Consider the following 22,487-nt stretch of genomic DNA (forward strand, 5'->3'; position numbering starts at 1 on the left):
TGCCGCCGGGCCCTGCCGCCGGGCCCTGCCGCCGGCGCTGAGGTGAGGCGAGGGCCGGGTGGTGCCTGTGTGAGACAGGGAACTAGGCCCCCGGTGCTTGTGAGCAAGGACGCCCCAGGCAGCCGTCCCATGCGCGAAAGTGTGCATGATTTTAAGTTTTTCTCGCTGCAGTACTGGATGCTATCGTTACGTACTTATATTTGCTGTTTCTCTCACAGTTTATTTGTGTTTTAAAAGTAGTTAAGATGCGGTTTTTCTCCTCCTCTCTGACACGTGTGGAAAGAAATGCCGACGGCCTGTATCTTTAACAGGGGAAGGAGCTCACAAGCAGTACAACCACACGTGCTGCATGTTAAACGTACGACAAAGTTCAACAGCAAAATGGGACATTCAGAGTCTCCATCAAACCATGAGTAAGGCTCTTGAACTGAATGTCTGACTCGGGATCAAAGACAAACGTTCCTTTTGGCCGCAGCAGAGGGCTGTTTTGGAAAGGTGCCAAAACGGGATTGTGATTTGGGCGGGAAACCAGCTCCTGACTAACCCAGCTACATCTGTAAGGCCTCTGGCTCTGGCAGTCCTCTGATGCTAGCCTCAACCTCTTCCATCGCACGTGAATTTTTGAGCCACCTGAATGGTGATGGCAAAAAAAAGTGCTTTTCAGGTACTCGCAGTTGTACAGCAAATGGCGTACCACAGCCCAGTGATTAGAGCAGGGCATGGGGCTTCGGCGTTGCCTCCCAGCCTTGCTGCTGACATTGCGTGAACAGTCACATCCTGTCAGCAAGGGCATTTTTCCATATCTAAAGTGAGAGTAATATTCTGCTTCCTAGAAATCAAGCCGAACTTAAAAGGTATTTTAAAATCTTTGAATGAGAAGGTCTATGTAGTAGACAGGTTCGACATGTAATAATGCTGTGCTACAGCACAAATTGTGGATTTCTGTGTGGGCCAGGTAAGATAGCATTAATAGGAAGATTACTGAAAGCTGGTTAAATCAAGTCACTCACCATAGAAGGACTTGTGGGTGGAAAACCCAGTCTCCTGCTGGGCTCAAAAAGTAATGAACATTGGTTTGAAATCCAGCTGGCACTTAGTTACTAATGCTATTCCTCAGAGATGGATACTGAGATGCATTCAAAACTTGACCAGACAAGGCTCAGAGTGACCTGCTCTAACTTTTGAAGTTACCCTTGTTTTCATCAGGGGATTGGACCCGAGGTCAATTCCACCCTAAATTATTCGGTGACTGTGACAAAAGAGCAGTGAAGAGCGAGCTCACTCAGAATGTTGTTTGAAGGGAGAGAAACTGAAATCAGCTGTATCCATATCCCGATGAACAACGGAGGGTAACTGCATAAACCAGATGACATGATTTGCAAGAGGACTGAACAACGTCAGATAGGTTCCTCTGCTTTCCTAATTTTATTTTCTGATACTTATGTTCCATAGAGATTGCATAAGCACACACTCCCCTCCCAAAATCAAATAAATGAAGGTCATTCTCAGGGAACGCACCTAATGTTTTCACGTGCAGTCTCACTTGGATTAAATCAAATAGACGAATGGAACTCTGAAAATAATCCCTATTCATCAGCAAAATGAGTCTTTCCTTATTTTCACCACTGAGTGGGTTGTAGGGATGGGTGAAAGGAACGTGAATAATTCAAAAAAATATTTTGTTTTTCATTTTCAGTCTGAGTAATAGCAATCCTCTCATACAACATAACTGGGCTACAAAAGGGCATCGATGGTGCAGTATCTAGGTCAGTCAGTGTGTCTATATATGACCTTATATCCTTGTTGCAGAGTTTCACTATTAGTCATTGTCTTTTTACAGATCAAGTTTTTTTTACCAGTGACATCATCCTGCTCAAAATTTGCAGCATGCCCATAAATACCACGTAACAGATAAAAGCACCCATGCTCCCAATAAAGGAGAGGTCAAAAAGGAGTGGAGATTGTGGTCTTTTAACATTTCAATTTTGGTTGCTGCTAAGCTTCAGAGAGAGGGTGGTTAGCTGGGGAGAGGTGATGGTGCAAAGAGCAAGCAAATGCCCAATCAGTATATTACAGAAATAAAAGTGATTTTTCCTTTTTAAGGTATGGAGCTGGCTATGAGCAGAGGCTAATTAGCATTTTAAGAGCCATCTTCATGCATAAAGTCCTTGCTTGCAGCAGGAAGTGAAATAATCCTAGTCGTTTTTCTTCGGTAAGACTTTTTTATTGCAGACTCCATATTTCAAAAAAAAGGTGAGGAGAAAGAAAAACTGCCTGGGCAGCTAGTTGCTGGGTATGGGACGATGGGGACTAAGATAATTGAATCAAAAGAAAAAGTGGTAGAAAAGTTGAAAGTACAAAGTGGCTGAAAGGAATGGGCTAGGGGCAGAATATGTTCTGCTGTAATGTAATACTCAGAAACAATCAGGAGCTGAAGAAAAGCTCCGTATGTTATTTAAATGTCATCTATTTATCACTGTGGAGAATCTGACTATCCGATCAGACCAGCTTTTGTAGGTTCTGTCTCCACTGAGTGTAGCTTCTATCCCAGAGCCATCATGAAAGCTGGTGTGTTTACAAAACATTTCAGCCTAATAGCAGTTGTGCTCCGTAAAAGATTCATCAGATGCAAGCGTACTATTTGATCAACTGGCTCAGAAAAGGGAAATGTAAAATGGTGGTTGGTAGGTGAACAAAGCATCCTCTGAGTTGGCTTATTATGAAATTGTCAAGGTAACAGGAGATCTGTGTCACCCCCTCCCTTTCTGCTCCAAGTCAAGCACTCCAGTGAGTTATTGCCTGTACGCTTCCAAATGTTGGTCAGCATTTTATCTAACAGTAAACTGGTCAGTTTGAAGAGACTAAAGATTGCGGGCAGCTCCATGCTACTGAAGTAGAACAGGATTTTCCTCCTCTGTTTTAAATTTCTGTTACGCCTTTCACCCTGAAGCAGGTCAAAGCATTTTGCAACCAATTCACAAATTCCTGTGTACATGATAGAGGTCACGTCATTGCCCATCTCGATTCAGAAGGTAGTGTGGCATGGCTCACCACCTAGTAAAGCCATACAGTTATGTATGGCCTGATGCAATGCATAGCATGGGTTGAAGGAGAGATACCTTCCTCAGTCACATGCTTTGTGTGCAGGTTTCTCATGCAGTGTGGAAGAATATCTGTAGGAGATGGAAAAAGAACAAATACACCAGAGTCGTCATACCTCCTTTTCCTTCTGCTTTCATCTCCTCTGTAGCCTGGAATTGTTCTGGGAAGAGGGTATGTACTTCTGAGAATGACAGAGGACTATGAGGGTATGGGGCCAGAGGGATGCGTATTTTCCATTTCACAAGCTCTGTAAAGATGTTTTCCCTGAAAGTTAATATAGAGACTGCGAGAGTAGGCTTGCAAACTTGAGACTTCCAAATGATGCTGCAGCCAAGGAAGCTGGGTTGCACAGGTGTGTGGGTGGTCTGTAGCCAGAGAAAGAGGGGATGGCAGTCTTTGGAGACCACATTGGGTGCCAATTCTTAAAAGGATCCATGAAGATTGGGGAAAAAGACATTAGCAGATCTATCCAAAAGTATTCATTCCTGCAGTAAAAACCTTCAACTTCCAAGGCAACTGGGAAGAAACTTTGTAAAAAAACCCCCAAAACCAAATAAAAAAAAACCCCCAAAACCTCTTCCCTCCAATGTGGGGTTTCTTCTTGGGAAATATCTGGACCCAAGTGTTTTTCCTATTTTGCAACAAATGCCATTTGCACGTTTTTCAGAAGGGTGCCTGATTTAATTTTTTTGCTGGATTCCTGGAGAGCCTACTGGATATCAAATATGAAATTAAACATCCTTTTGATTTTAGATGAGTCTCCTGGTATTCCAGGTTCTCTTTGTCTCTGCAGTCCCACACCTTTAGTGTTCCCTGTAATACAATTCTTTCAATATCCTTAGTATGCTGAGGGGTTCTTCTGGAAGATACAAATAATTACACCCTGCTGTTCACCACATCTGTTTATGAGAAGAAAAACTGTGTTTTCTGCATGATCAACTCTGCCGCAGTAAACAATGTCAGATGTTTATTGCGAAATAGCTACAAATTCTGACTGAACTTGCAGCAACACACATACATACTTGAATGCATCAAAGTACTCTTGGAAGAACGTTCAGCTCTGTGTGGGTGTTAGTGGTCTGGGAAACACTATTTTATTTCAGTGTCTTGATTTAACACAGCTCCTTATCCATAAGTTGACAAGTCATGCAAATTAGAGGCTTTTTTTACTACTTTATAACTTTTAGAACTGCTAGAACTCTCTGAGAGTTACGTCTAAGAGAAAGCCTCTTCCCTTTTTTACTCCCTTTGCAAAATTCCTATTCCCCGATATCATAGCTGGTGTATATTTTCCAGCATCTCTAAACTCACACTTTACTAGCCCATTTTGGATTCACCAAACACCTTTAAACAAAAGTGATAAGCAGGAACTACCCCTTGCAGCTGCAGCTGTGAGTTGCAGTTTGCAAGTCCACAGACTGCAACAGAATTATTTTAGATTTGGACTGACTAAAGAATCAAAGCCACTGCTCTGGGGCACTGAGCTGCACATTAACAACTAAACACACCAATTCTTTTCCTGCTGGGGCTCAGTGTTAGGTTGTCTTCTTTGGAGAACTCTGGAGAGACTTAGCTTGATTCTTCAGCTAAAACATGCCTGTTGCGTTTCCTCAAGTCAATGCAAAAATGGTGCAATACTGCCTCATGACTGAAAGAAAGCGCCTGCATTCACTGCAAGATGGGACATGAAAGCAGCCAAAAAACCAAAAAAGGGTACCAACGCAGGTACTACACTTACAAAAGTTATACTGCATTCAAATGAATGTCTGCTTACTAGTTTTGTCTTTATTTCCAGTCATAGGCTGAATATCTGGCTTCAAAAGATTAATAGAATTTATTAAAGCCAGACATCTGATGTTCAGGGGGTTTTATCACTGGGGAGGGCAAATGGTCTGCATATAATTTTTCCCTCTTTCTCCCTCAGTTAATCTCTACAGCACCAAGATACTTTAACACTCCCCCTCACCAGTTTCTCTTTGTACCAAAAATAAAGCTTTTTTTCTTGCCTGTGGGCAGGTGAAGCATTTGCTATTTACAAGTGGCGTGTGGAGGAAGGATGGACCTGGGGTTTTTTTGCTTCATTTGGTGGGAACATGTGGTAGAAAACAATATTTTAATTAGGAAAAAAATGCTACTTTCCTTGTACATGAACTAATTCTGAATTAGTACAAAAATTATCATCTGGGAAGGCAAGAGCTTAAGTGGTGTAGCAGCAGATAATCCGTGTGAAGATATTTGCTTAGTTTATGGAGAACTCTGTAACAGAGATTTTTTTTTTTCTGTTACCATTAACCTGGCCCCATTTTTCCTTGCAGAAACAGTTTCCAAAATCCAGAAGAATCCCATAGCACTGTAGAGTAGATTCAAGCCAAACAACATTTGTTTTTGCTCTGCTGAAGCACATAGCTACAAGTGTTTAGTTTCCAAGTTGTAAAGCCTATCCATAGCCCTCAGATGAGAAAGAAGAGTCAGATTATAAGCTCAATACTGTTTCACATCAGCAGACCCTATTTGTAGATTCCATTAAGCTTCAGTCAGAAAGTAGTATAGAACACACCCATAACCTAACTAAATGTCCATCTAGCATTTGCCAAACTACCGAAATATCTATGAAAAAAAAAAAGAATATCCTCAGAGTCGTGCAGTGCTCAGTAAATGTAACTACTGCATGCTAAACCTCTGAGGCGTGCGCTGCCGCATGCTTAATGAGAGAGGGAACCTCTGTCTTCTGAGAATATGTAAATATATCAGTATATCAATATATCAATATCAATAGTCCTGTCTCATGTTACTGTGAGGCCAGAGCAAGCTACTTGTTGTTGAGAAAAAGGTTGTAAAATAAACTAACTTTTCAGGAGGAAATGAATGCTACACACACACACAAAAAAAGTCACACTTTTTTTTTGTTTTGAAAGACTGTTTTCTACTAAAAAGGATTAATTGTTAATAGTCTGTTTAAATGGTGCGCCAGTGGAAGGAATTTGTCTCCTAACCTTTAGGAGTATGTTTGGATAGGTATACTGATGAGAGAACTACATCTTTGGCTGTATAGGTATGTCAGGATGCATCATACCCATGTAAACTGTGTAAAGAAAAGTTGAACATTTCTTGCTCCTGCTGCTTTTTAGCAACACTGTTATTAATTCAGCCCACCCCTTCCTCCTTCAGGAGGCACAAAGAGGGGCTGCTAAAAGTGTGCAGTTAAGAGTGAGGAAAAAACATTTTCACGTGATGATGGAATCTCGATACCACAGACATTTGAATGGAAAATGTCTACTTTGTTAGAAAGGATATGATGGAAAACCCAATCTCATGCCTTTTTTTTCCTCAAAAATATTTGAAGTGGTATTTGATATTTCTTGATATTTCTTTCTTTCTTTCTTATAAATTTATATTTTTATATGTGTGTGTGTGTATAGAAACAAAAAATTATTCAGGTTTTCAATTCATTTAAGATTCAGTTTTTGAAAGAAAGAATTTAGAAAATATTATATTATATTATAATTATATTATATTATATTATATCTCAGTTTTTAGTGATCATATGCAACAAGTGTTTGAATATTCATTTGTAGAATGCTGAGGAATGGCAAGGGAAAGGATTCTTGACTGCCTGTGAAAAACAAGTATGATGACTTATTCCTTACACTTTAAGTTAAATTTCAGAAGAGGCTTTGTCCAAACTGTTAGTCACTGCAGTTAAACACAGATGCACAAAGGAAATATTTTGATTCTATGTGTTTTTTTAATTAGAAGTTCACTTTTAAGCACTGATTACCATGAAACAATCCGATATGCTTATTCTAAAGCAAGCATCCATGCGCTCACAGACTTGTACTGGAATTAATCAGGCCAAACTAACCAACTTTGGCTCTAGTTGGAATATGGAGAAGTCCTACCTCTCCAGCCAGAGAAGGCTATGCAAACTGAGTAGCTAATATAAACACCTACATCTTTCCCCTTAAAACAGTGATGCTCTTGGAATGTGTGCTGGTTTTGGCTGGGATAGAGTTAATTTTCTTCACAGTAGCTCGTATGGGGCTGTGTTTTGGATTTGTGCTGGAAACAGTGCTGATAACACAGGGATGTTTTTGTTACTGCTGAGCAGTGCTGACACACAGTCAAGGCCTGTTCTGCCTCTCACCCCACCCCACCAGCGAGCAGGCTGGGGGGGCACAAGAAGCTGGGAGGGGAGGATTTGTGCAAACAGTGCTGATAACACAGGGATGTTTTCTTCACAAGCTCGTATGGGGCTGTGTTTTGGATTTGTGCTGGAAACAGTGCTGATAACACAGGGATGTTTTTGTTACACAGAGTCAAGGCCTTTTCTGCTTCTCACCCCACCCCACCAGCGAGCAGGCTGGGGGTGCAGTTTTCTCACTTTTACCCTTCTGATTCTCTCCCGCATCCCACCGGGGGGGGGGGATTGAGTGAGTGGCTGGGTGGGGCTGAGTTGCTGGCTGGGGTTAAACCACGACAAATGACTCTTCCTACCACCAGTATTATCAGCTGTTTGTATTTTGTAACTTCAGTGTCTTGAAACTACAATTACTCTATTTTTTTCTGATCCAAACCCTATTTTTTATCTCAGCTTTATTCAAGCAAAATTCTCACTGCAGCCACAAAGACAGATCAAATGGCCTAAGTTGTCTGCAAATACGTTTGCTATTTGAGTTGCACACTCAGAGAGCTTTTCATTCCAGTAAAATCAGGCCTTGCCAAATGTACTAGGCAGGCTGGAAAAATATGAGTAAATGACTGCAAACATGCTGCATTCTGAATATCTAAAATGTGGTTTTGGCATTGCAATTCGGGAGAACCCAAGTGAAACCGAATCAAAAAATCACAGATAAGGCCACCTTTATGAAGTCAGTGCTCCTGTGCATAGGCATCTTGGCCCTGGCTGGCACTGAGAATGCTGATCTAAGAATTAAAGATGATTTCAGGAGGGGAAAAAAAAATGCAAATCTTTCTACTTGCCCTGCCATTCAGTACCTCATATGTTGCTCTGATGGGTTGTTACCATAGTCTCAAGATTTTTCCAAACACTTGAGCACTCTTCCATTATCAAAACTGAAATACCTATCACAGGCATCAATTCTGGAAGATGCATCCCATCAGATAGCACAGTTTATTAAAAATAAAATCTAAGGGAAGAGAACACTATTCCTTGCAGAAGCTGAAGTTAGGCCCTTCTCCCTGCTTCTTCCTAAAAGGTAAAATAAAAACCAACAAAGGCAAGAGGGGACAGATGTTAATTTAATTTTTCAGCAGCCCAGTTTTCATGGGCTCACTGAGTAGCATCAGCTCAGTGCTGCTTCAACTTACAGTCAGTCATCAGTACATAGCTAATATCCAGATAAATATTGCAAAGAAGGAATAACCCCATGGAACAGTCACACAGGAGCATGACCGGCTAGATAGCTACGTGCAGAAAACCCCTGAAGTCCTGGTGGATAACAAGTTGAACATGAGTCAGAAGTGAACTTCATAATTGCAGCTACGAAGGCTAACTGCAAACCGGGTTGTGTTCATGGGAGTGTAGTGAGCAAGTCAAGAGAAGCGATTAGTCTCTTCTTGGCACTTGTGAGGTGGCATCTGGAATAATGTCTCCAGTTTTGGACCCCCAGTACGAGAAAGACTGATAGGAGACAATCCAGCGGAGAACCACCAAGATAATTAGGGCGCTGATAGGCATGATGTATGAGAAGAGACAAAGGGCTGAGTTGTCAATCGGGGAAGATTATGGAGCGGTTCATCTTTTCTCTTGTAACTAGGAAGGGAGCTAACTGCTGTCTTCAACTAACAGGTGGTTATAGGGAAGATGAAGGCACTTTCTGAGGGATGCATAGCGAAACGGTGGGAGGCAATGGTTACAAGGTGAAGCAAGGGAAATTCCAATTGGATATACGGAAAAACAATCTTTGTAGTGAGTGTGGTTAAGACTGGAACAGGTTTCCCAGAGAGCCAGTGGAATTTGCATTCTTGAAGACATTCAAAACTCAGCTGGACAGGGCCCTGAGCAAGTGGATTTAAATTCAAAGCCAGTCATGCATTTATTAGGAGGTTGGACTGCAGACAGCCAGACATTGCTTCCAACCTAAATTATTCTCTGAGTCTGTGAAACTCAAGTAGTCTACGACAGCAAGAGACTGCCCACCCTGTATTGGAGAAGGCCTCAGAGAGACTTAACCTGTATGATTTTTCTTAGGAGTAAAACGCTGTCTCACTGATCGTCCCACACTATTCTTTAGGAGATGGGAAGCTGAAACCACTGGCAGAGAAAAGATCTGTTGAGAGACTGAATCTTATATGATCCAGATGCAGACCCAGAGTCAGCAGACTCTGTTCACCATGAAGGGGACAACTTCAGCAGTTCTGCAAAGTCGGTATGGCTTGGAGTGGGGGAATTTCTCCTTTCCCTCATGGGATCTCTCTGCATGGATCCTTGCTAGTCAGACTTGGTACAAAGGGTGCAATCTGGCCTAGCTGGGAGAGCTTGGGAATTGCTATAACTTGCGTGTGTGTTAAGTGGCTGAGGACAGTACTACAGCTAACATGGGCAGGCATTCCTTAGAGTAGTATTTAGTTGAAAGCAATTATATTTCGGCACTGCCTTTACTAAAAAAAAAGCAATCCCTCTTACCCTTCCTTCACTGCCCTCAGTGGGAATATCTGATTATAGCCTTTTCACTCAAATTCCACACAGTTCCTCTTTCTCGATGCCAGAAGACAACCTTTCATACAAAAGCAAAGATTTACAAAGAGGAGACAGGCACCATTGTATCAGTGTGTTCCATGGCAACTTTTTAGCACTCGAAGGGTTTGCACAATCCAAATGATGTTCCTGTTCTTTATTACTGATATTTCCCAGCTGTTTCTCATTTACAAAGAGAGGTCTGGTCCTTCCTTGTTATAGGCTGTGCCCTGTGACGACAGCGAGCCCCGCAGGAGGAGTTCACAATGGGGTGCTTTGTAATGCAGTCTGGCAGGAAGAGCACAGTCCCAATGAGGCTGCAGAGAGTCTAAGCCTGTGTATACTGATGTACTCTACATGTATATGTGTTGTGCCTATATAATAAAAAGTAAGCACATGTTTAATCATACCTATGCACAAGTATTTGTCTACAGCAATGCAATCTACAAGTACCTCTGTCCTTTCTTTTGCAACAGCTGTAGCTCTTCATCCCCTCTCTCTTAGGATATGTTTTTCTTTTAGGACTTATTTTTAGTTCCCTTCAGTAAAGTTTTTATATCATCTTTCTTCTTCATGCTCTCATTATCTCATTCTTATCCTGACGTGTACATTATGCAAACGTGCTTCACATTCATACAAGCCCTATTCTGAATATATTTTCTGCCTTCTCTGCAATTATTTCAGTGGGAGTTGTGGGTTTGTATGGAACACGGTACAAGGCCCGGTGCTGCACAGTGCTTACTCTTCTACCTTAGGGTTTCCTTTGGATCTTTATCCCTGACTGTGGCTTGAACTTTGAATTGCTGGACCTAGTAGGAACTTTCTGTAGTAGATTCTATCTGCATTTATTCCGTTTCAGATAAAATAACATGGATACAGGAATGACAGTATTTGGAATGTAGGCTAAACTCAATATATTATGTTTCTTTTAACAAGCTTATCAAAGCTGCTCTGACATTTTCCATTTGCAAAGGGCAATGACACGTCGGAGCTCAGAAACCAAATGCATGTTTAAGAACATCACTGGGCTGGACAGCCCTACTGCTTTTCTGCAGCCTCACAGAGCCATTAGCAATTGGTTTACAGGAGAGAAATGTTCAATGGCTAAGACAAGTGAGAGGAAGCACAGGAAGAGTCCTAATGAGATCCATAACCACTGTTGCCTCAGTAATGTGCTAGCATTCAGCTCAAACTGTTATCAGGATGCAGATTTTTTACTGAATTTATAATTCCAACCTTAGGGATGCTTTTGGCCATATAAATGTATATTAAAAGAAGCAACTCCAAGAGCTGGGGTCTTACTGAGGTGTATATTACTGCAGATAAAGATGGGGGAAACATATGAGTGGTGCAGCTGTCCAAGCTGTGATCTTCATGGATCTATGATGCAGGCATTCACCCCCCGAAGTGACAGTGCTACGATACTGCTATTTCTCTTTCACGTGGATAAATGCTTTCAAAGCTCTATCACAAGCTGTAGAGCTTCACAAAGAAATTAATAGAGTGGTTTAAATGTAGGGACACCAAGTAACCAGGCAGGAAATTGTTCTGATTGTTTAATTATGTCATTTTGTGGAATCCCGTATATTCTGGGTCTTTACAACTCCATGCTTGTTCCCATTAGAAAAGAAGGATTCTTCACGTGGATAAATGCTTTCAGAGCTCTATCACAAGCTGTAGAACGTCACAAAGAAATTAATAGAGTGGTTTAAATGTAGGGACACCAAGCAACCAGGCAGGAAATTGTTCTGATTGTTTAATTATGTCATTTTGTGGAATCCCGTATATTCTGGGTCTTTACAACTCCATGCTTGTTCCCATTAGAAAAGAAGGATTCCCAAGATCCAGAGCTTTCCGCCTCACATCCTTCTCCAGAGGAGAACAAGCAATAGGAGAGGTCAGAGGATGATGAGGTGCCATCTCTCAAGGAAAGCAAAATTTCAGAAAGAAAAGCAGGAGTAAGCTTTTCCTTTCCAACAAATGAGCCACATGGCACAATGTCTCCTGGGTTACAGATTTGTGTCTGAAATCAAAGGTATCCTTTCTCCTTAGCTCATAGATCTTCAGCAGTTTCCCCTTCACATGAAGGGGAAACAGCCACATACAGAGCTTGCACTCCTTTGTGTTTCAGCACAGAAGGTGATCATACTTTGAATGTTGCTTTTCATTGTGGAGTCTAAAATTTCGTGACATTTGGAGTGACCATAGCTTGCAGAACATTTAATAGCCACAGTGCCTCAGGTACATTATGCTTACTAAGCTGCTTGATTATTAGGAATCTAGGATGTCAAGATAGATATGATGACATACCCATGAAAGAACAGTTTTAAAATCATTGAACTCTAAGTTATAGGACATTCATGTGTTTTACTATTATCAAAATGACATTAAAGGAGAAAGTTCCATCTCATAATAACGCCAGCAAGGAGCTTATACCTTGATGCAGCACATATAGACATCTTTATTTAAAGGTCCATTATAAAGAAAGGGAAAAGACAGAAATAAAAAATTAATTGTTTCTATAATTTGAAAGTGCTGTTCATAGGTACAGAATTTTGACCAGTTTTAAATTCAAGCACCCTCACAAAAACTGAAGCGTTTCCATAAATCTTTCCATATCATGCAGAGATTTAAACAGTACATTTCAGAGTTCTACAGCCCAGGACATCAAGTAAATCCTACAAGACGCAGTATGCTTCCTGTCTAAAACCTGCACGCCAGAAAGTCCATGACTTTTTCCCATTGTGACCCTGCACAATCCCAGCAAGATCAAGGCCTCTCAGCAAGACTTACTCACTTACATGCAGCACTGCTTCATCACCTCCACGGACCATACAGACTCAGCTAGCTCAGCTGTCTCTGCACCACTCCCTAGCTCCGAAATGCCATGGGATGCCTAATGATGCTAAGGTTAGACTGTGAACAGCACATTGCTTTTCTCAGTGAGGCTCTGTGCAGGCACCGATACCCACTCGCTGCAGAATCCAACTCTGTTCATTTGTTTTCACCTGCATCAGGAATTTTCCCAGAACACGAGAGCTGAAGTGTCTGTGTGGTATTCGTAAGTATTGTGAAAACCATGCACTTTTGAGATCCAAAAGGATTTTTAAATGGTTTGTTTAATTTTGATTGAGCTAACCAAACAGACAAACAAAAGTGTCACATCATTCCAGTCTGGAAATATATAATCCATTTCTGACTAGCAAATCTTTTCTTTAATTAGGCAAATTTTGAAACAAAATTAGAAACTTTTCACTAAGGAGGTATGGAAATAAAACAGGATTTTTTGCCCCTCTGCTTTTTTCCCTTCCTCTTTTTCTGCAGAAGCCATTTAGTCATATCCAGGCTAAATTCACACATAGTTCCAGACTGGGGCTTTTTGCATCATCTTCAACTAAAAAATTTCACTTAGCCTTTGAAATTACTCCAGTTATTTTACATATATGCCACTAGGTATCTGTTCCTGCCGCTTTTGAGATTTAAAGTGCTTCCTTTTCTGTTAGAGATCTGCTCTCCTCTAGAAGGAATTCTGGTGAGAAGCACGGAATTTCAATCGAGAGAATGGTTCTATTTCTCAGGACAGATGGTTAAAGCTACAGGGTTGTAGAAAGCAGTTCATGCTTACGTCAGCCACAGACCAGAAATGAGGGACGCAATTTCCTGAATGCCCTAGACAGCTCTTACAATCCAAGAGTTTTGCCTTTTCCATCTCAGCATTCCCTGATCAGGAATTACTTTATCTGTTACACAAGTTATGAAGTATATTGACCATGCAGGGTCTGCAATTCTTTTTACAGTTTAGTTTTTAATTGAAAAAAATACCAAGCACTAATAATGACTTCAGCAATAATAGCAGAAGGCATTCACTTACCCTATGACAATGCAGGAGATGGCAGTTCCCAGAAAGGCGTAGGTTAAAATCGATCCCAAGTTACGAAAAAAATGTCTCTGGGGAGGAAAGTTTGGAAAAAAGTTCGTTGTAATACAGTCAATAAAAGAACATTCAGACCAAGCTGAAACACTGCATCTAGAAGTGCCATTTTTTATAACCCGTATCTCAAATATAAGATGAAACAATATAAGCCTCAGCAGTTATTTTGGAAAATACAATTTAAGATGATTCATTTTTTGCCTGGTGGAATGCCATCGAAATTCCCTCTTTTATGTATCCAGCCAAATGCTTCACGATCATAACAGAAGTTCACACTGAAAGTATCTGACGCAAACAGTATCATAACCCCATCCCTTGAACAAAGTCCTGATCACGTGGTATACAAAACACAGATGGGCTGCTGCCTACGTGCAGCGTCACCACATTCGAAGTGGTCTCTTCTGAAAACAGGAATGCCCAAGTGTTATAAACCGCACAGTCAAATCTTCGCACAGATGCAGAAAGGGAGCAGGATGAGGTCCACGCATCTTTCATTTTCTTCCATTCCTGTCAAGTTCTTCCCATGCAATATAATTGTTAACTGACTCTTTTCTGTCACTGGCCTGTTGGATGTACAAAGTAGCAATCACGTTCAGTCACTTTTGTAATGTAAGAAAGAGACACATACCTTCTTTAAACTATATCCCGCATGAAATATAATGGGTGGCAGCAAAATATTGAAGAAGATGGAAGGATCGAATGTCATCTGCCAGAAAGGACAAAAGAGAGGGTAAGGACAAATAAAGTAGCATTTAATTTGACAGGATAGGTTTTAATTGTAACTTCTTATCAGGATTAATCTCAGGATCAGCTTCAATGTCTGCAGGCCAGAATGTTATTCTGAGTTGTTTTCTTACAAGTATTAGTGTGTAGTTCCTTACTGCTTATATATGTAGAATACTACTTGAAAAGTATTCCTTAAAGAAGGAAATCAGTCATGCACTGTTTTACAGGGAACACATACAAGCAGTGTTACCTGTGATAGTACGTATCTGCACTACCAGACATCCAACTTGATAGTCCCGTGGCCTAACTCCCGGTTCAGACATGGACTACCTGTTCAGTTTCAGGACAGACGCACCATCAGTGCTGCGCCTCAATTCCCCACAAACAGAGTGGTGATAAAAGAAAAGACCCGCACTACCAAAGCCAACGCAATGTTTCCTTTGAAGCATATCTGTTTAGGCACAGACAGAGCTTGCTAATGTTGCTTAATGAACTGCTGGCTAACATGTGCTTTCTTGAACTACTGCACGTGAAAACTGTGCGCTCTTTGACCACCTTCATTATTCACTTGAGTTAACCTAAAAGTGATCAAAAATATATTTTACCTCACACTTTCAGCAGGCAAGGAACATTCACATGGCTAGGTAATGTAGCTCAGATGCGACATAACTCATTAAACTGTAATTGTATAATCAGTTCTGCTAACCTGCCAGCACAGGTTTCTATTGCTCTAAAGTTTCTCAGTAAATCTGCTGATTGCTTCTCTAGCATCATTTCCATTGTAACACGTCTCGTAAAATATAATCTGTCCTATCCAGTCAATCAGTTTTGGCCTGACTGCAACAAAACAAACTCTAGACTCTTCACAGTAACTAGCAATTTCTAATTCCTAACAAAATGTAAGTTTAGCAAAGTACAAATTGTCCTTTATGGCAAAAGGACTGCCTACACAGACATGAAATTCACAAATGGCATAAAGCCTTTTCTTCCAGATTTTGATTTGAGGGTTTTGTGACGGCCTGAATTATTAGCAGCTCAACTAATTTACCGGTAACATCCTCATATGTGCTGACATCGTAAGTCATGTTGTCATGGCAATGAAACTCCAATTTGCTTCTGATGACAGTTACCTATCTCTGCGTTACTGAAGATGCAACATATCACTGTGTTATGAAATCTGAGAGGCACAGACACTGAGGCAAAGGGGTTTCCTTATGTCCTCAATAAGCTAAGGACTAGGTTCAGCCATTCTGCAAAGACTAACTGGATTTTCTGCAAAGACATAGCTAAGGTGCTCTTCGCTTTCAGAACTGAAGGTATGCTGCGGGGTTAGTGTCTTGGTGGTTCCTCTTCCAAGCCACTGGCTGGCACAGCAGCAGACACCACTTTGTCCTCTGTTATGCAGTTTGTTACACTCAAATGCCTGTGTAAGGTCAGCCCTGTTCGTGTGAAACATACATTTTTGTTTCTACAACAGCCAGAAACAGTTTATAAAATACCCACTAAATTTTTTAAAGTAATGCTAGAATGAGGATGGTGTTAGGCAAGGCAAGAAGTTCTTATTGCAGCTGTTGTCGGTACACTGTTCATGTTTGCCTTCAACTTCAGGCACAGAGAGAGACCAGGGACAATATTCAGTCACTGCACTTCATTACAAGTGGCTTTCAGTAAAACAGAAACCACAGAATTGCTGGAGAAAAAATATTGTAATAAGCCTGTGTACTGTTTACTGTTCTGTCAGCGGGCTATATTATACCAATACTTTTAAAGGAGACAGGATGTAATTAATGTAATGGTTTGCAGCTCCTTTGTTCAGATAAAGTGATATTTTAAGGCTGCAGAATTCTAGGTGAATTATTTAGCTTCAAAAGAGTAAGACCTGCCTACAAAATTACTTCTGTCTTCTTACTAACAGATAGCTCCATTTGATAAACAGGAAGTGAGAGCTCAGCCTTTTTTTCCATTCCGCTTACTTTGAATTATAAAGTTGCAAAAAACTAGCTGGCAAATAATGTGCCGGCAACTTCAGCTATGCTGGTAACTTCACTGAAAACATGATAGAAAAAGGATTTTCTTCACTTATGAACTAACAGCCTCAAATGTTAATTTTGGAATTAACTCAGCAAATATATTAAAATATTTTTTCCATAGGCATCAGAAATCCTGGCTGCATGTTTTATTATTCAAAACCGTGTTCTAAAGGATACACGTTTGTAAGTCATGGCACAGTCTATTCTTTCTGATAAACGCACTTAGTAAACTCTTATACCGAGGTCAAAAGGGAATTACCGTTGTACAAAAACCAGAGCATGGTGTGATCGTGTTTTCTGTTTTTTATGTTCGTGCTTTTGCCAGTGAGGAAGGCTGCCAGGCATTGTTATTGTCTCCTAAATACTGGTGAACTCCTCCCTCTTTCCTTTTTTATTTATTTTCTTTTTAAGAGGGCATTTGCCAGATAATTTTAAAGGAAAAAGGAGTGAAAATCCAGGCAGGCTGAGGCCTCTCCAGTAATATAAAGAAACCCACAGCTCACAGTTGAGACTTTTAAGAATCTTCCAGCAAAGTGAGACTATGGAAGGAAGATTGGGCATTCCCCTGTAAGGGCAACAGCAACTTCTGTGCGAGTTAGCGCTCCTCCTTCCTCATAACCCCAGTCAGCTGCAGTATACCAGGTTTGATGAAGATGTTCAAATGTAAGGGATTAGTACATGTGCCTCGGAAACTAAACACACACTTTGACTAAGACAAACCTCTTGCAACCAACTAGCAGGAAAAAGGATGAAGATTCAGCAAAATCTGACTAGTCTGACTGCCACAGTATTTTCCTGTCTCCACCCACCACAGCTCTAATAGTCCTTGACAGTCTGGTTCTTTCTGAGAATGGCAAGAGTCTGGCAGTGACGACAGACAGGCACACAATGGTGCTGCATCAGCAAGGAATTTGAGCAGATGGCAAGATCCTAATTCTGCTGAGTGTACATTCTAAGCATAACTTAAATGTTTTTACAATGATAACCACTATAGTACACAGGAACATGTATTACTGTGCTAGATAAACAGTAATACTTGGAAAAAAGCAAAATAATATATTGCAATATTGTAAAAAAACACTGGTAAGGGCTTAGAAGCTTCATGTGAATACGTGATGTCTTTGAGCATAAAATCCAGGTTTTAAAAAGTCCCTCTGCACTCATGAGTTCTTTAAATTGCTGTCATTTTTTAAGAAAGTGAACGTTACAAGAAGTCAATATTGCAAGGGGAGGGGGAAAGAACATGCTAACAAAATAAAGTATTTTAATTGTTATATACTGGAAAACAGAAAAGGCCATGACATTGTAGAAGACTGTAAACTTCCTCCCACACTTCCCTTTTTGCATCCAACCTCAGTTGCCACAATGCTGACTGCCCAAGCTTGGGGAGAGCCAGTGAAATCCCCGCTGAGGACCACTACAGTAGCGAATGAATGGATGAGAACTCTGTAATGCGTTTAAGCGTTATAAAAAAACCCCAAACCCTTATCTGTGGAAGTTTACATATTTACAAGTTTGTATTTTGTAAAACGTTTAGAGTTTGTAGTTACCTCTGCTGTATACAGGGGTAAAACCTCCCTTGCGTTATGCTGCCAGAGCAAGTCACTTTTTAGACAGAGGACAAATAAAGATACGAGTGGGGTTTATAAAGTTTTGGTGGCGATGAATCCAAGGTAACAGCTGCACCTGCAAGTGAACTCAGTGTCCGCAGGAGGTGCGACTGTCATCTAAGGGTTCAGGCAGCTATTCTGCAAGCATACAGCCAGTTGTACACTAAATGATGGTCAGGTTTCTACCGCACCTTATTTCCTTTCCTGTCCTCCTTCCTCGCTTACCCTTCTCACCCTGAATTCAGAATAGCCTCTCTCTCTCTGTGTCGCATTTTAGCTTGAAACTTGTTTTCCTTTCTCAAGGGTATAAATAAAAGAAATACCTTACACAGTTTAGAACAAAAATAAGATAGGTTTTACCTTTTGAAGCATTGCATTGCCCTGGTGACCATTGACATTGTGGTGGCTGATCTCTCTTTTGTATTGATATTCATAGACCTGATTAGTTATATTAATAAGTAGAGTGGATGGCCCAGATGTCAGCTTTTCACATTCATAAACAGTTCCACTTTCAACATCTGATGCTTTTGTTGCGTATCGTATAATTAATCCCATTACAAGGCCTGGAGAGTAAAAAGAAAAAACAAAACCAAAGAGATTCAGGTACTTTTAAGTATCTGATGCTACACAATTACCGATTCGAAGAAAAATTAACTCTGTTAAAGCTAGGACACCACTTTCTCAGTGTTTCCACCTTCACAGAGGTACACCTCACCCCACACTTCATGGATGACCATAAAATATTCTTCCAAAATGGTCATTTCATTAGAATACAGATGTTGGTTTGACATATGCTTAGCTGTACTCCTTGTGACCCAGTTGCTGGCATCATTCTGATATAGTTATTAACTGAGTTGCTCAACCACCGCATTTTCAATAGATACGTAGAGAAGGGGGGATGCCTACATAACTAATGTGCTGTACGGAGCATACGAAAATCAGCTGTGCTTCTGGTGATTTTACACCCTTCACTCATGGGGCCAAAACTCTGACGCGGTGTCCTCAGGCGCATTCTGCTTTCTGCAGAAGAACGTATTTCTGAGACTGTATAAACATGGCAAAATAAAAGCAGGAAGAAGGAAAGGAAGATTAAGACTGGGATTAATTGATTTGATTATCTACAATTAAGGACTGTTACCTAAGACAGACATTTTCGCTCCATTTACAGTTAACAGAGAGGAAAATGTACTTCTGCAATTGTCCTCTGGAAGGTGCGCTTCTTTCTGTTGGCTCTAGCAGGAGCTTGCATGATTACTTCAGGAGAGGTGACTAATATTTAGCTAGATAACATTACTGAGATTATTTCCACCCTCAGAGACTTGGATTTGGTTTCAAATTTAATTTCCATGCTTCTTTTATGCGTTATGTGCTTTAAGTCCCATGTATATGATGAACAGCTTTACAGTTACTAATTATGAACACATTCATAAAATGCTAAGAATACACAGCTTAAATATTGATGGAAGACATCTAAACATCTAGATAGATATACTTACTCATGAAAGAGAAGAAAGAAATTAAATTACAGGAAATAGCTGATAGGCATCTGAAAAATATGATGTTAAAGTTTTAAGTTTTGTCCAGCAATCAGATGCCACGGTGATAAAAGTGATCATAAATGCCTAGAGAGAGAAATAGGATGTCTCCATTATTGTCACATTTTCCTGTAACAGAGACTCTCTGAACTGCAGATTTCTAGCACACACGTATGGCAAGTTTGTAGCTTCCTGGACTGATGCTACAACAGCTGTATTGCTTGTTTAGTATGCATATGCATACATGTTTTGTATCTATTGTTTGGTTTGGTATCTACGGTTGGTTTCTTTAAATTCTTTAAATAAAGGATTTAGATAAGCAATAGAAAATCCCAAGGCCACTTTCTTAAGTTATACAGCATTTGTGCACTAAATCAGATAATAAATCTAGCTGTAGTAAAAGACAGAATTCTTCAAAATTTTGGGGGAAAGCACGTATGGGAAAAGGGAAGCAAGTGCTACTGTGAAATATGACTTCTACAGTGGTCAGCCCCAGATGTCCAAAATCATGAGTCAGAACCCAGGAAACCATTAATTAGTTAAAACAGTCAGGGTTTTCATCTTATTTTTATTAGATTTCCTCTAGAAGAACCACATACTTAATTTTCAAATTCAATTTCAAATACATTAAAAATTCAACTTCATTTGATGCTTGGACAAGACTTGATGTTTCCTTCTCATTCTCTGGAATAGAAAACTTTTCGTTTTTCCTTTACCATTTTTGTTCCTATCGCTCAATGTTTTAAACTACAGCCTCTGTTGCACTTCTGTTACCAGGTATTACACAGACTTAATCAGCTCAGGTAACAGAAATATTTTGCAGATGTCCACCAATGCCTGTGCAAGGACACTGGCAGAAAGACTACGCAAGAACAGGAATATTTGGCAACGCAGTTTGCTAGAATCAGTATCAGGTCACAAGATGGAATAGGTTTCGAAAATAGTCAGGAAAAAGAAGTGTTTGGTTAGACGAACGTGCCGTTACAACCTGTTCACCCATCCCATCGTCTCCTCTTTCATTTCCCTTTTCTGACCTTCTGCATTCTCTCTGTCCGCTTACCCAATTTCCCTGTACGTCCCTCACTGTCTTTCCCACACAATTATTCTGCTGTTGCCCAACTTCTTGTCGTGCTGCATTTCCTGGTCTCTAACACCTGTTCGTTTACAGCATCTGTCCTACTAACCCGCCTTTTTCTGGATAGTTTTACCTAGTCCCTCACACTGTGTCTTCCAAAATTATGTAGGACAGTAATCTTTTTTTTCTACTAGCCTTGTTTGTGTTATACCGGCACCAATGAGCATCATGCTTATTTGTACAAGTAACAGTCTTCTTGCTGCATACAAAAGACGACTTTAAGGAAATAGCACTATTTTTAACTGAGAGCTCAAAAATAATGAATGAAGAGCTAAAAACATGAACGTGATTTTAAAAATAAGAGTTTAAATCCTGCTATTCAGGGTTCTTCTTCTGATTTATTTTTTAGCCTTTGAAGTTTAACTGTTTCCATGGCTTGTACACATCATAACTTTCAGAATGACAACACGGAACTGCTCAAGGGAGATCAGTGGAGACTGGCTGACATTGCCTTTACAATCTCTATTGTACAGCCAGGTGGACTACTGTGTCCTACATCATTTTGAGATTCCTAGTATATGTGTTGTATTGGCTAACATAGCATGTACTTTGAACCGAATTCTGTGTGATAGTTTTAAAAACAAAAATGCATGTTCTCTATTATAGTAATGCAATTGCATTGACTTGTTCAAGGGCAAGTTATTTCAGCCCGTAGTGTCAAGTTTAGACTAGGAGTAGAGGGCTGTTCTTATTCTGTATTCTGAGAAGCTATGTTATCTTCAGCTGTAGTCCCAAACTGCCTCTGTAGGAATTTTCTAGAATGGAAACAAATGCAAACTTTTGAAAATGGATGTTCTCTATTATAGTAATGCAATTGCATTGACTTGTTCAAGGGCAAGTTATTTCAGCCCGTAGTGTCAAGTTTAGACTAGGAGTAGAGGGCTGTTCTTATTCTGTATTCTGAGAAGCTATGTTATCTTCAGCTGTAGTCCCAAACTGCCTCTGTAGGAATTTTCTAGAATGGAAACAAATGCAAACTTTTAGATCCTAGTCCTGCAAGACAGCTCTTGAGTAGAAATAAATCCATTTGCAGAAAATGAATTTTTTTAAAATATGATAACAGTAACTGCAGAGAAATAAAGATCAACACTGACTCAGATTTACAACTGGAATTCAAGTTTGTCTTTTGGGTTTTCTTCTACCAGCTTTAGATCTTATCCTCTGACGGAGTCCAGGTCCGGATAATGTACAGAGCCACACAAATAATGAAATGATCATGAAAGAACAAGGAAACTGTGAGAGTATCCAACAGCATACACATACTGGAGAAATTACATTAGAGAAGATTCTAACAATCAATATTCTCAGGGCACCAGTGGGGCTTTGAGGTCCTCGTAGCTCTCAAGGAAATTCTATAATGTATTAAATTTGAACAAAATGTGGACAGGATCCATAATGATGGATTGATTCAGAATATTCTCAAATGCTCTATGGAAGGTTCAGACAAAGACGATTGCTATCACTGGACTATATTGCAAGAGTCAATATAAGTGATGGGATTGTATTCTTGCTTCAGGAATAATAAATGTGCCAAAGACCCTGTATAAAACCCCCAGTGAATTAATCTGGGAAGAGGGTATTTAATATTTTAGTAGGTGTATCATTTATGGAATGCACTTTCTGCTTTAAATCATTATATAACATTTCTTTCATGATAGAATTCAGGAGCCCAGTCTATATTCTAATAGAAAGAATTCATTTTTAAATAGGTGTAAAATGTA

The 22,487-nt window shown here is 40.1% G+C and overlaps 1 protein-coding gene across 1 annotated transcript in view; it reads right to left on the reverse strand.

Annotated features, from left to right (window-relative positions):
* SLC9A9 (solute carrier family 9 member A9) overlaps positions 1–22,487 on the reverse strand; it is a 239,639-nt gene that overhangs the window by 211,363 nt on the left and 5,789 nt on the right. The window contains exons 2-4 of the mRNA XM_009286711.1: positions 18,457–18,659; positions 14,359–14,436; positions 13,671–13,747 (exon numbers count right to left, since the gene is read on the reverse strand). Of these exons, the coding sequence (XP_009284986.1) occupies positions 13,671–13,747; positions 14,359–14,436; positions 18,457–18,659 (358 nt within the window). The remainder of the gene's footprint in view (positions 1–13,670; positions 13,748–14,358; positions 14,437–18,456; positions 18,660–22,487) is intronic.

The sequence above is a fragment of the Aptenodytes forsteri genome, unplaced genomic scaffold (assembly GCF_000699145.1).
Source record: "Aptenodytes forsteri isolate BGI_AS27 unplaced genomic scaffold, ASM69914v1 Scaffold184, whole genome shotgun sequence".
NCBI lineage: Eukaryota > Metazoa > Chordata > Aves > Sphenisciformes > Spheniscidae > Aptenodytes > Aptenodytes forsteri.